This window comes from Giraffa tippelskirchi, chromosome 1 (genome assembly GCF_054371585.1).
Source record: "Giraffa tippelskirchi isolate mGirTip1 chromosome 1, T2T-mGirTip1v1.2.pri, whole genome shotgun sequence".
NCBI classification, from domain to species: Eukaryota; Metazoa; Chordata; class Mammalia; order Artiodactyla; family Giraffidae; genus Giraffa; species Giraffa tippelskirchi.
In genome coordinates this window covers 29265895-29280555 of record NC_137275.1, presented here as the reverse complement: position 1 = coordinate 29280555, position 14661 = coordinate 29265895, and the positions used below count along the sequence as shown (strand labels likewise).

General features: G+C 42.3%; 1 protein-coding gene across 2 annotated transcripts in view; it reads left to right on the top strand.

Moving 5' to 3' along the window:
• The first annotated feature begins 426 nt into the window (after nucleotides 1-426).
• SLC4A4 (solute carrier family 4 member 4) overlaps nucleotides 427-14661 on the top strand; it is a 367906-nt gene continuing 353671 nt past the window's right edge. The window contains exons 1-3 of one of the 2 annotated variants that reach the window (XM_081587203.1): nucleotides 427-461; nucleotides 2061-2206; nucleotides 5030-5105. In XM_081587203.1, the coding sequence (XP_081443329.1) occupies nucleotides 5104-5105 (2 nt within the window). In that variant the 5' untranslated portion in view covers nucleotides 427-461; nucleotides 2061-2206; nucleotides 5030-5103. Of the gene's footprint in view, nucleotides 462-2060; nucleotides 2207-5029; nucleotides 5106-13192; nucleotides 13914-14661 lie in introns of those variants that run through there. The other variant, XM_081587212.1, reaches the window with a different exon arrangement.

Sequence of the window (14661 nt, the reverse complement as noted above, 5' to 3'; positions counted from 1 at the left end):
AAAAAATGTAGAGAGTTGTTTCTGAAAACAAAACAACTTTGTGTTGCAAGCCCCTAACCATCTGTCATACAGGAATTGTATCTATCAGCTGTCTGTTCTATTGGTAGCTCCACTCATGTGAACCTAGCAATAGCTGTAGGAAAACTGCTTATGAAATAAATACAAGGAAGTCACGAGATTTTAAATGTGGATATGTGCATCAGGGCTTTAAAATATGGCCCCATTTGACTTGAGCTTTTATCAAAATTGAATATGCTTTACTACCAAACTTAATTTTACCGAGAATTAAGTGACAAGTTTATGTCTGAACTTGATTCTTTGTCCCACAGTCACCACTCACACGGCTACTCAACCTTTATTTGAAGAGGTAAAGTGACAGTTTCAGAACTTTGAGAACTGCATGCTTCTCTCAGAATGTAGTATTTTAACTGTACAAGCAGCATCTTGTAGGATTATAGCTTGTATGTATTTACTCCCTGAATGTTTGATTAACAGGCTGACCTGGATACTACTGCTGCTTAATGAAATATCCCAACTTTTAGTAGTTTACAATAATCATTTTATTATGCTCACAGGTTCTGTGGGTCAGGCCAAGGAACAGCAAGATTGCTTGTCTCTGCTCCACAGTGTCTAGGATTTTAGCTGAGAAAATTCGAGGGCTGAGGGGTGATTTGATGACTGGGGGCTGGAATCATTTGAAGGCCCCTTCACTTCTATGAATGGGGCCTGTGCTGGAAAGGCTAGAATTGTCAACTGGACTGCCCATAGCTGGCCTCTTCATGTGGCGCTTCAAGTAATTTGGCTTGGAGCCAAGCAGTTCGATTTCTTATGTGGCAGCTCAAGGCTCCCAGCATGACTGTTCTAGCAAACAAAGTGATAACTGCATCATCTCTTATGACCCAGCCTCGAAAGCATACAGCTTCATTTCCACTGTATTCTGTGGGTCAAAGGAGTCCCAAGACCATTCAGATTCCAGGAGAGGAGAGTTAGATTCTGCCTATTTATATGGGAGTGGTAAGGTTATATTGGGCCTCTCCGGTAGCTCAGCTGGTGAATAATCTGCCTTCAATGCCGGGGACCCCAGTTTGATTCCTGGATCGGGAAGATCCCCTGGAGAAGGGATAGTCTACTCCAGTATTTTTGGGCTTCCTTGGTGGCTCAGACAGTAAAGATTCTACCTGCAGTGTGGGAGACCTGAGTTCAATCCCTGAGTTGGGAAGATCCCCTGGAGGAAGGCCTGGCAACCCACTCCAGTATTACTGCCTGGAGAATCCCATGGACAGAGAAGCCTGGTGGGCTACAGTTCATGGGGTCGCAGAGTTGGACATGACTGAGTGACTGAGCACACACACAAGGTTACATTGGAGACGAGGATGTGGAAATGGGGATTTTTTTTAAAGCTTTCTCCAAGAGTAAACTTTTAGTAAAGTATACATATTTTAAGACTCTCAAGTCAACATAAAAGCCAAAATACTCAAGCAATATGGTAGTTCAAACATTAGGTGAATGTAAAAAGGAACCCATTTGAGTCAGATCTAATAAAGTGGATGAACCTAGAGTCTATTATACACAGTGAAGTAAGGCAGGAAGAAAAATATAAATATCGTATATTAACACATATATATGGAATCTAGAAAGATAGTGCTGACGATCCTACTTGCAGGGTAGCAAAGGACACAGACAATTTGGACAAAGTGAGGGAAGGAGAGAGTGGGTTTATATGAGAGAATAGCATTGAAACATATATATTACTGTGTGTAAAACAGCCAGTGAGAGTTCAATGTATAACACAAGGAACCCAAAGCCAGTGCTCTGTGACAACCTAGAGGGGTGGGATGGAGAGGGAGGTGGGAGAGGGGTTCAGGAGGGAGGGGACATATGTATACCTAATGCCGATTCATGTTGATGTATGGCAAAAACTATCACAATATTGTAAAGTAATTATCCTCTAATTAGAAAAATGGATGAAAAAAACATTAGCTGAATAGACTGCTTTTTTTTTTTTTTAAAAGAGACTTTTATTTCTTTTAACTGAACAAGTGCCATCATCTAATTTTTAGAGCAGAAACATCTTCTGCAAGCATTGGACAAAAGGAGGTGTTGAATGTTAGAAGTGACTCAGTTTCTTGGCAACATTACTGAGACCCTCTTTGGGAAATATGCTCTGCCACACTGGCCAAAAAAGGGGATACACAATTGAGAAAATGTAAGTATTCAGTGAAATGTTAACATTTTTATGATACGATAGTTATTAGAATTGGATGTCTAAAAGTCATCTCAAACCTACTACATTCAAAACAGTGTTCTATTTCTTCATCCTAAATCAAAACAGTGATTTTTGTCTTCTCCAAATTTGGTCTTCATCAGGTATTAGGAAATAGCACAATTTCTTAGTCAAAACTTAGGAGTCATCCTTGATTTTTCTTATCCTTCCAATTCTTCAATCTAATCTACCAGGTCCACTTAGTTTTACCCGTAAAGTGCCTCTTCCCTAATGCAAACCATCAGTTCCTTTCTAATCCATCTCCATTTAGCATAGTTGTTGTTGTTCAGTCACTCAAGTCGTGTCTGACTCTTTGCCACCCCGTGGACTGCAGCATGCCAGACCTCCCAGTCCTTCACCATCTCCCGGAGCTTGCTCAAGCTCATGTCCATTGAGTTGGTGATGCCATCCAACCATCTTGTCCTCTGTTGTCCCCTTCTCCTGCTTTCAATCTTTCCCAGCATCAGGGTATTTTCTAATGAGTTATCTAGTATTAAGAACACATTTTCCAAATCCTAAATTTGATCATGTGATACCCTTGTTTGCAAGTCTTTGGTAGTTTATGATTGCTCTTAGAATATGATGTTAATTTCTTTCTGGCCCTATGAAACTGCAATATCTGGCTCCTGCCTTCCCCAAATCACATTTCATACTTTCCTTTGCTCCTGTACTCTACCTTCACCAACCCTCAACCCCCATTAGTCTATGAACCTATTGTCTTCTCTGTTTTCCTCACAGTTTTCCACATAGCTGACTCTTAAAAGTCAGCTGTTACCTCCTCAAGTCTTTCCTGACCAGCCAATATAAAGTACTCTATCTTATTACTCTCTCATTTACCATCATATTAATTTCTGTAATAGAAATTATTTCGTACATTTGCTTACTTGTTTATTGCCTTTCTTCCCAACTAGAATTTAAGCTCCTTGAAGACAATTGCTTGGTCTGTTTTGCTCACCCCTGTTTCTTTAGTATTTCATTGGATCTTGTACATAATAGACATTCCAAAAATACTTTTTTGAAAAATAAATGAAAAATTGTTTAAAACAAGGAGAAATCATAGTTTAAGCCTAATTTGTCATGAAAACAGATCCATATTTTACTAAAGCCCATGACTGAACACAAAAGATGATTTTTAAATTAACAGGCACAGAAAAGTAAAAACTCACAAGTGCTTTCTGAGTTCAATCCAGTCTTTCAAGTGGGATCTTACTATATTTGAAGTTGTAGTTGTCATTAACTCAGCCTAAGCTTCATTTATTCATTCTTTATTTATTCATTCAGTTTTTAGTGAGAGCATCCTATACTCATGGGATTGTACTAGAGGAGAAGAATGTAAAGGGAATAACATCTGTCTCCTACTCTCACAGAACCTACAATTTTGTGGGGGAAATGAAGAACATATACTGAAAGCCTCATTACATTGAGACATAAGTGGCACAACCTAAAAGCTATCCATACAGAAAAGAGAGAGTTCTTTTGTACTGAACTATTCAGAGAAGATAATAGGGATTAGGTAGCACTGTAATTTGTTATTATTGTTTAGTTGCTAAATAGTGTCTGACTCTTTGTGACCCCATGGAATGCAGCCTGCTGGGGTCCTCTGTCCATGGGATTTTTGGGGCAAGAACACTGGAGTGAGTGGCCATTTCTTCCTCCAGGAGATCTTCCTGACCCAGGGATCGAACCCTCATCTAGTGAACTGGCAGGCCGATTCTTTACTGCTGAGCCACCAGGGAAGCCCAGCACTTTAAATGGATGTTTAAAAATAAAAAGGCTTTCAACAGTTGGAGATGGAAGTGGAGGAAAGAGTCATTCCTGGTAAAACAAATTGGTCCCAGCCAGTAACCAGGACCAATAAAATGAAATGCATGTTTAGGAAATGGTGAGATGTCCCATACATCAAACTATGTATGCGGTCAGTAGCAAATACAGCGGGCGGAAACCTGGTCAAGCAAGGTCATTAAGTCAAATAATTTGGACTTTATTCAGTGATTGATAAAGAGCTTTGAAAGTGTTGTTTAGGGAGGGCAGGAGCTTAATAAAACAGTGCTTTAGGAGATTAACCTAGTTACGTGCAGTTTAGACTGAAAATAGGAGTGGGTAGGTTGTAAGGAGTCCAGACTTTTTCCACCAAAGATCATGTAATCTTAACTTTCTTCATGTATCTCCTAGGGATGGATTGAGGAAGCATGGTAGAGTGGAAAATGTGGAAGGTTAGGCCTAGTTTCAGAACCCTGTCTCCACAACTTTGGCACTTGTTTCTGAGCTTCTGTTTCCTTAAATGGATAATTTTCATCCTGTCTCACAAGGATTAGGAAGTTCTTGACACATGGTAGCTATCATTAGTTATTGAACACAGCACTGAATTTATTTGTTTAAAATATCTTAGCATTACACTGGACTACTTCCATCTGCTTGATTGGTGGTCTATGATAAAGCAAGATGATGAAAGCAGTCTGTTAAGACGGCACCACTATACCTAGTATGTCATATTTTCTTCTGTATTCTCTGAAAAATCACCTCCATCTACTTGATTACCCTGCTCTTTATTCCAAATAGTAACTGCAGCATCAGCAGAAACTTTTGAATAGTTGTTTCTCTAAATGGACTGTCTTTTACTCTTGCCAGGATAGACAAAGTGTTAAATAAGTACTCAATACTTATTGTATTTTAATTTAATCAAAGAAGCAGTAATGGAATTTGAGGGTCACTGGCTGGAACAGCAAGAGCTGTCTAGCACCCTTTCTTCATTTTGTCCCTCTTTAGGGTTTATTTTAATACCATCCTTGGACCAGGATGCCAGGGTACTGGTCCCAAGACATCACTGCATCTATGAAGCAATGTGAGTACCGAGGAGTGATTTAGTGATTTATTTATTTAGTGATTTATTTTCCCTGGATCAAAGTTATCACAGTATGCAAATGGAAAATTGAGAGGAAGGGGATTTATCTTTTAATTATTTGAAAATTACCTTCCTCTTCCAGTTTCTGTCTTCCCATTATAGATGCTAGCATAGAAGTTTCTGAATGATTTTTGCTAAATACTAAATACTTTTGCTAAATGCTAAACTTTGAATTTAAGCAAGTAAATGCTGAAGGAAATTTTTTTTTTTACCTATTTCTGTGTAATGCTGGATGAAAAGTTCATTTTTGGTAAACAGAGATGGAAGTCTTAGCATTTAACTTAGAGATAAAGATTGCTGTTACCAGGGTATGAGCGCCTAGTCCCTCAGTCGTGTCTGACTCTGCAACCTCACGGACGGCACCCTGCCAGGCTCCTCTGTCCATGGGATTTTTCTGGCCAGAATACTGGAGTGGGGTGCCATTTCCTTCACCATGGGATCTTCCCAACCCAGGGATTGAACCCACATCTCCTGCATTGGCAGGCAGATTTTTTATCACTGAGCCACCAGGGAAGCCCATGCCAGGGCCTATTTGGTATTTACTAAAATAACAATGACAATACCAGGATACCAAGAAAAAGATTTTCTTCTACCACTTATTTCAATATGAAAAATTGAAAAGTTAAGGAGGGAATGGAACAAACAAATACCATAGTGTTACCAGTTCATGGAAAGTTCTTAATGGCCTTCAAACACAAGTATGTTGTATGTCTATTTTATGCGCTATAGGAATGATTATGGCTAGAAACCACATACATGTGATTGAAGTTAAAAGAAAACAGCACCAAAAAATCTCATTTTAAATGTTGTGACTTAAAAGTAGCCACGGTAAAAAATAAACAACAAAAAAAATCAAACTCTAAGTGCTTCAACTTCCCCAAATTCTGGTTTTGGATAACTGAGTTCTCAGAAAGTATACACAGGTGTTTATATTAATGTACGTGTGCTCTGCCAGGTTTGATTGAAATTGGAGCAGTAGATGTAATTTAAGTATCACATTGTATGGATTTCCCCAACAATTCGCCAACTCTCTGGGTCAGATGTTTAAGTTCACAGAGCAAGACCAACCCCCAACTCCAAACTTCCACCAATTTTGAGGAAATCTGAAACAGAGTTGATGTGTAAGAAACTGTATGGAGTTCTGGTATTCACACTGCTTCTTTTGATAATAGGAGTGATAACACTATGAGTGAGTAATAGAGTTATTATGAAGATTAGGTGAGTTTACTTAAGTAATTAGAACAGTCCCTGGAACATGGTAATGACTATGTAGGTCTTGGCTATTAACAGTATTAGTGTTATTAGTGGGGCTATCAATATTTTCATTGCCAGGTAATAGAAACTGTCAATAGAGAGCATATTTCATATAAATTTTCATAAGCAGAAGGCCAGTTCTGGGACTGTGATGATGTAAGTGTGTAACGACTATCAACTGGGTTTAGAAAGATGGAGCCAAATTCAGGCCCCAAACCCCCTTTTTTCTAGCTGTATTTGTTAAAGCTTGTGTTTAATGCCAAAAGAGATCATCTTGACTTAAAGTTAGCCTCAAAGACCACATATTAAAAAAAAATACACTATGATCAATCAACTTGAAACCTCAGACCTTAATTATGCAAAAAGGAAAATATGCCAAAATATTAGCAGTCATCTCTGAAGGAGGATATTTCTCATGCCATTCCGTCTAATTTGTCTCTGTTGTACAACTTTTTTAAATAATTAAAGTGCTACTATCATAACAGACAAAAAAGCAACAGATTTTCATTTTTGAAAAGCAAACAGCTATAAGCAAAAGTACAGCAAGATGCCCAATAAAATGTTATTTGAAAACTTTGTACTGTATTTTTATTTGCCCAGGCGCAAGAAAAGCAGCAATATTGTAAGATCTTCTCACTGCATGACACTAATTTGAATGAAGCCCACGTGGGCAGTGAGCAAACCCCATCAGCACTGAATAGCATCCAATAACTGTGAAAGGGTTCAGACATTCCAGCACTGTCACTGGTGTCACAGTAGCCACTATTTCATAGTTTGTAAGGAGATTAATCTTACTGTCTATCATAAGGGTCTCTTGTGAATTATATCTTACAATAATATGTCATTATATATTACTTGTATGGAAAATAGCTATAGGCAGGAAAATGAAATTATTTATATATTTTAATTCAAACTTAAGTTAAAAAATAAGTCACTGATCTACAATGGCTCAAAACTCAAAAACTTACAAGAGCTGTAGTGAAAAGTCTTTCTCCCCATGCCTACCCCACAATTACCTAGCTCTCTTTCCTGGAGGTAAATCCTGCTTTTAATTGCTTTTATATCCTATCCTTCCAGATAAGTTTTATGTACATGCAAATAAATACGTAGATGTGGTTCACAAGTTATAGATTAGGAAAAGTGATGTTTTAAGGAATTTGTGGAGCCTGAGTCTGTCTTAATAGAAATGTATTCTGGTTGGGTAAGGCTCTCTTTTAATGCTCTACAAAAATGGATGTGATTGATCATTCTATAAATAATTATTGAGTTCCTACTATGTGTAAGACTTTGTGGCAAATGCTGTTTTTCTGTCAAGTTGCCTTTAAAATTTTAATACATATTCATCTTGTCATTCAGATCTGTGTGCTCAAACATCACGATGTAAGAGAGGCCCTCTCTGACACCCACTTTCAAATGGAGATTATCTTGTTAATTTATTTGTTCACTTGTAAGCTCCACGAAACTGGAACTTTGGTTGTTTCAGGGACCCATCACCTTGAAGAGTCCTTGACACATAGTAGGTTCATAATAAATATTTGTGCGCTAAACAGATGACCCAATCAAGCTTCATGTTCTGTGTGGAGGTGAACCCCTTCTGGTCAGCAAGGGGAAATTGAAAAGTCATAAAGGGCAAATTTTCTCAGAATGTTTCCTCCCTCAAGATAGGGAGCTTTTAACACTCAAATTCCAATCTTGCTGTGTTTCCTGTAAAGAGATCAGTCTGGCAGATGCATACTGGAAGTATCAGCTGTTCGGTTAAATGCAAAAGGATGGGTGTATTGTAGTCTCCAGGATAGGCCTGGTCTGGGGAGAGAATGGTCGTGGACCAGTTTGACCCAGTGGTTGGTTAATCTGTAGAAAACCTGTCTCCATGCAGTGGGACAGCTATGTCCATGTGACTCAGTCCACAGGAGAAAAGGAAGAACAACTTTAGAGCAAGTAGCTGCCATTTGGGCTTATTCATCCTCCAGGAGGTGAGAGGCCAGCAGGATACAAAGGAACAAGTACCTGTCTGTGTCTGGGACGTGGCTGGTGGGACACACACACACACACACACACACACACACACACACACACACACACTGATAGCAGAGTCCAAGGGCCCTGGGAGTTGGTTTTGGTAGAGAAGTCTGATGTAATTCTCTACTATCTTACCTAAAACCAGACTAATCTTTTTAATCATAGAGGGCATAGGTTTCAGTGGCTTAGTAGCTCAATTTAATTTTCCCTTTTCCTTTTCAAACAGAGAGGCCTGTGTCCTGTTGTTAGGCTGATGTATACAGGAGAATTCCTGTAGGGGAAAGAGGCTGAAACGCTGGCCTAAGGTTATTAAACAGAACATTCATAATAAGTGTATCAATGCTATTTCTGAAATATTTGCATGTTTCTCTATCACAAACATATTCAAATTTTATTAAAAGAAAATATTATAGTAACCTGTTGAAATATTGGTTTTTTGAGTGATTAGCTCAAGCTTGATTTTATTACTGAGGGAATTGAGGTCTAGAAAGGCTGAATAACTTGCCTTCCTCGACGCGAACAGAGATAGGCTTCTGTTTTTAGATGTTAGGACCTTTCTTAATATTTGATGTTAGGTACATGTTTTAAAAATGACAGTTGGATATGGTTGAGAGTTTAGCAGTTTAAGCTGTGAAGCAACTTATGACACGTTTAACCAAATAAAATTATTTTCCCTAGCTTGTGCCATGCTGACAGCTTACAAAAACAGTGTTCACCTTTCCTTACTCCTCATAAAAAGGGACTACAGTTATTTTTAAACTTCGAATATGAAGGAGGAAATATAGACTGTAAATTGAGGTTGACTGAATTTATTCAGGAATTTGCCAGACTGAATATGTAATTTCTGGAGTGTAAGTGAAACAAAAATGAAGTTTCTAAGTGATCTCTTTGTCTTTCTCTCTTTGTCTATATCTTCAGTTTCATCCTTGACTAGTCCCAGGATGGAAAGACAGGTGATTTTCTCTCTCCTTACTCTTATATCCTGAAATGGTTGACAAAACTGATTCCAGGTTGGCTACTTTAATGATCATTCGATGGCAATATTGTTTAAATAACAAAATAACTACAAGTCAAAATACTAGCACAAAGAAAAATATCTATTCTGTATGGCAAGATTTTTGTCAGACATTTACTAATGAGCCATATATTTAAAAAGAAGCTGATAATGTGAAACTTTACTGATCACTCTTTGAAGTTTGGAATCTATACTGCCTCCTTTTGTTTAGGACCCCAAATAAGATGTGTATGAATGTTGCAATTTTGTATAACTCAGGGATAAGCATTCATTGATATATTTTATCCTTTTTTCTTTTGTAAAATAGTGTAATAAAAAACCTGAAATAATAGTTATATTTATGTGCTCTGCTATTTGTTGAACAAAATCCTTTATAGATAATATTCAGTGATGAGCCATCATTCTCTTTGATTTTATAATGAGGAAACCTAAACACAGAGGTCTTTAAGTGAAAAAAAAAACAACACTGAGGTCTTTATAAAGAGGTGTGACTATACGAAGTTACACAAAGACTGAGAAAAATTTTTGTGGCAATAATTCTACCTACAGGTCAGATTTGTAGCCTAATTGTTTGAATAATCATCATGGGGTCCATTAGTTGTATTATTTTTCTACGTACAACCTTCTTGCTTTAGAATCAAAGAGCAAAGACCAGGAATGCTTGAACCACCTATTCAAAAACTTTCCTCTTCATTCTTGCTGGAGACATCATGCCGACACAAGGTTTCATCACCTGCTGCCACTAGATGGTGCCTGTCATTGACACAAAGGTTCTTCCTCCCATCTTTGTTTCCTTTAGGTGCCTATAAGGACTTTGGATGATATCAAAGAAACTTGATTGATAAGCTAAAGTAGTGTGTTAGTGTCCTAGAAGGTCATTTAGCAGAGAGAGTTATTTATTAAAAAAAATAAATCATTATCAGTAAAGATTACTTATATTGTTTTTCTAATTCCATTAATTTTTTCTGTTCATTTTTCTTGTCACCAAGCTGTGTGAACACCAATATAAAATGAACAAATAAAGCTTTCTTTAGGCTCATGAGAATCAAGGGACATAGCGTGTTTTAGGATCGTGAAAAAAGGTCTCAGAATTCATTGTCCTAGCTCTGAATAGCAATAGCAAAGGTGACCACACGCAAGAGATAAGGAGAAAAGTTAATCAATGACTTTTCAAAAGAAAAACACATGCATCTCAATTACTGGACAATAGTCAATAGGAAAGGAAATGGAACATGTGCTTTTAATTGTGGGATAGCAAACATCAAGTAATGAGAATGATAACAGGTTGCTGGCTTTTTGCCAAAGACAACTCTTTTTTTTTTTTCTCATTAATATAAGGGACATACAACCCCTCACCCCATAGTGCTCTAATTCTCTCTCTGCCTCCCACCCCATTCTCCAACTTTATACTGCTTTCAGGGTAAAATTTTGTCCATCTTGATAGAGAAAGTCCGTCTAGTCAAGGCTATGGTTTTTCCAGTGGTCATGTATGGATGTGAGAGTTGGACGGTGAAGAAAGCTGAGCGCCGAAGAATTGATGCTTTTGAACTGTGGTGTTGGAGAAGACTCTTGAGAGTCCCTTGGACTGCAAGGAGATCTAACCAGTCCATCCTAAAGGAGATCAGTCCTGGGTGTTCATTGGAAGGACTGCTGTTGAAGCTGAAACTCCAATACTTTGTCCACCTCATGCGAAGGGTTGACTCATTGGAAAAGACCCTAATGCTGGGTAGGATTGGGGGCAGGAGGAGAAGGGGACGACAGAGGATGAGATGGTTGGATGGCATCACCGACTCGATGGACATGGGTTTGGGTGGACTCTGGGAGTTGGTGATGGACAGAGAGGCCTGGCGTGCTGCAATTCATGGGGTCGCAGAGAGTCGGACACGACTGAGCGACTGAACTGAACTGATAGAGAAGTGCCTTTAAGGGTCGCCTTTCCGGTCTGTGTAAAGGCTAGTCTGATGTATCGTGCAGCGGATATTGGACGAGGTGCGTTTCTTGGACTTTTCCTTTCCCAAACAGTCACCGACGCTGACCATTCATGGCTGGTTCACGATCATAATGAGAAATTGCCAGCTGTGTTGAAATACATAATTCATAGTGTGAAAAACTGCTGAACAGCAATGGCAAATGCTTAATACAAAAGTGGCTTCTCTTTTCCTGTGAGCTTACTTTGGGGTTGCTGATTCTTGCTAACTGTGTGCTCAGGGACTGAAAGTTAATTTTAACATTAGTCTAAAAACAAAGTATAGTTATGTAGGCAAAATCTTTACATTTAAAAAAAAAAAACTTTTGAATTTCCCACATTATTGCAGTGGGTCATGTAAAATATGTGAGCATAGATGTAACAACAGCCAGACACACGACATTAATGCATTTCAGTTTTAGACATTAGACATTCCCAGTGTCTCCTGAGCACTAACCAAGGATTTTAAACACACTAGGTGTTTTTTTTTTTTTTTTAAAGGTGCAAGTATATACCTGTTTCGCAAGCATTGGTGAGGTACAATAAATAATACACCTATCCCAGTTTTAAATACTGGAAAGAAGACTTTTGTCCCCAAGTTATTTTCCTCCAGATTTTTTTCCCCACTAGGGGTCTTATTAATTATAGGTTAGTATTGAAGAAAGGGCTTCCCTTGTGGCTCAGCTGGTAAAGAATCCGCCTGCAATGCGGGAGACCCTGGTTCGATTCCTGGGTTGGGAAGAGCCCCTGGAGAAGAGACGGCTACCCACTCCAGTATTCTGGCCTGGAGAATTCCATGGACTGTATAGTCCATGGGGTCGCAAAGAGTCAGACACGACTGAGCGACGTTTACTTGCTATTGAAGAAAGAATTTGGAAACAAATCTTTGCCGGAGGTAGTCAGTATGTGACATTATTTCTCTAGGGTTTTATGTGTTCCGGTGGTTACCCTCAGAGATGCAGTTTGGTCAGTGACTTCCACATGTATATTAAATATATAATATGTATTAATAGGAAATGCACATGGGCTTACATCATATACTGTGTGGCTCAAATCCATTAAGTGGCTTCTCTCTAGCAGTATTCAGAACATTAGACGGTGTCAGTGCCGACAGTCTGTTCATATATTAATGGTCTACTTAACTGATCAAAATGGGGCTGGGTCATTGATATATTGTTATTAGTATTATTTGCTTGGCAAAGAGGACTTAAACCTCTATTAGCCTTAGGAACAGAGTAAATATAATAATCCATTTATATCCTCAAGAAACTCCCTTGGATGACTAACGATATTTCCCAAACTGGTTGAGGAAGACAGAAGTCATCAGTGACAAGCGAAGGACAAGGCTGACAGCCGCGCTCTCCCCAGACATCCTGTGCTAGAGGTGAACCACGATTTCACACTGTGTGCTGGCAACGCGCTCTCTACCTGTTTCCCTCCACTTTTATAAAAGTAGCTTCAGGAGTGATCTGTCCCAGTCACTTCAGTTCTGCAAGAGAGAGGAAGCTCTCCCCGGCGGGGATCTTTTGTAAACCGGACAAAAAGCTGGGACTTAGCAGCCGGCTCAGGGCGCGAGAGAGAGAGAGACAGAGACAGAGAGAGGCAGAGGCAGAGACAGAGAGAGCCAAAGAGAGACAGAGAGACAGAGGGAACCCAGGGAAGAGCGGAGGCGGCGGGTCGGGAGCCGGGTCTTTGGTCAGTTCCAGCCGGACGCGGCGCGCAGAGTCCGGGCCCCCGGGGGCGGTGCGGCCCGAGGCCCCTCCCCGCCGCCGCGATGCCCGGGCTGGTGACGCCGAGCGGCGGCCCGGAGCGGTGGGGGCCGGGCGGGCGGGCGCGAGCGAGGGCAGGGCCGGGGGGCCGGCCGAGGCCAGTCGCGGCTTTAAATATGGATCGCGGGCTCGCGCTCGTGGCACAGCCTCCGCCACCGCCGCCCGCCCGATCCACCCCCCTCCCCGGGCTCGCTCCCGAGGGGCGTCCGGGCCGGGCGCCGCCGCTGCAGTGGTAGTTACCGGCAGGAACCTCGGCGATCCCCATAAATATGCAGGAGCTGCAGAAGGCAAAGTAGAGTAGACGCCCCGCGCTCTCACACACTCACCCGCCACGCACCACGCGGGCCGTGTAGACATCTGCCCCCCCGCTCGCTCTCTCCCCTCTTCAGGGTCCAGTCCCGCCGGCTCCGGAGACCCTCCCGCCCCGGCGCCCTCGCCCAGTCCTCGCCTCCCTCCGCCCCGGAGCGCGCACCCACCCGGGCGGCAAAGTTGTGACTACTTGGGCGGGGGTGGCTGGAGCCCCGCGCCTCGCGCCGACAACTTCCCGCGGTTCGGCCCCGCCGCGCCCCGGGCCCGCGCCTCCCGGGATCCCGCGGGCTCCCGGCTTCCAGCCCCGGCGGCGCGCCGGGCAGCGCTTCGGAGGCGGCGGCAGCGGCGGCAGCGGTTGCTGCAGCCCCACACTCAGCCGCCAAGCTGGACGAGCGACGGAAGCCGGACCCCAGGAGGTGAGCACCCGGCCGGGGCCGGGGAAGGAGGGTCAGCCCGGGGCAAGTCCTGGAGGGGGCGCGGGCGGCCTGGGCGCGCGCGGGGAGCGCGAGAGAGGTCAGTTGCGGGCCGGGCATCTTCGGGGGCTGGGCGCCCGGAGGAGTGTGGAAGCAGATTCCGCAGAAAAGTACTTTTTTCTTCTTAGCGTTTAGAGGGGAACGTTGGGTGGTCCTGCTACACCCGCATGGTCAAGCGCGCCCCTCTTCCCGACCTCCCTCCGCAGCGCTCACCTGGCGTGCCTGCCTGGACTGTGGGGCCACTGTATCCCGGGGGCTGGGCTCCGGCGCAGGACACGTGTGTTCCTGCCTGGGTGAGCTTTGGTGGCCCCAGCGTGGCCGGGCACCTGCCGGGGAGGGAGACATCCCCAAACACAATCGCGGGGGAGGCCGGGGGATGGGGGCAGGGGACTTTCAATGCCACCCGGACCGTGGCCCCCACTTCACTGCCAGCCCGGAGACCGATCTTTCACATCTTTCCCTGGCACGCCGAAAGCGGGGGTGAGTCAGGCAGATTCTCTGCAAGTGACACACACACACACACACACACACACACACACACACACACACACTTATTTGCAATGGATTTGGAAAGGGGAGGTTAAACTGGAATTTCTCTTGGCCGGCGACAGTGGAGCTCTTCCTCAGGTACTGGGCACATGCGCGTCTTGGCAAGAGGAGGTGATTTCTTTTTTCTTAAGTGCATTTTACC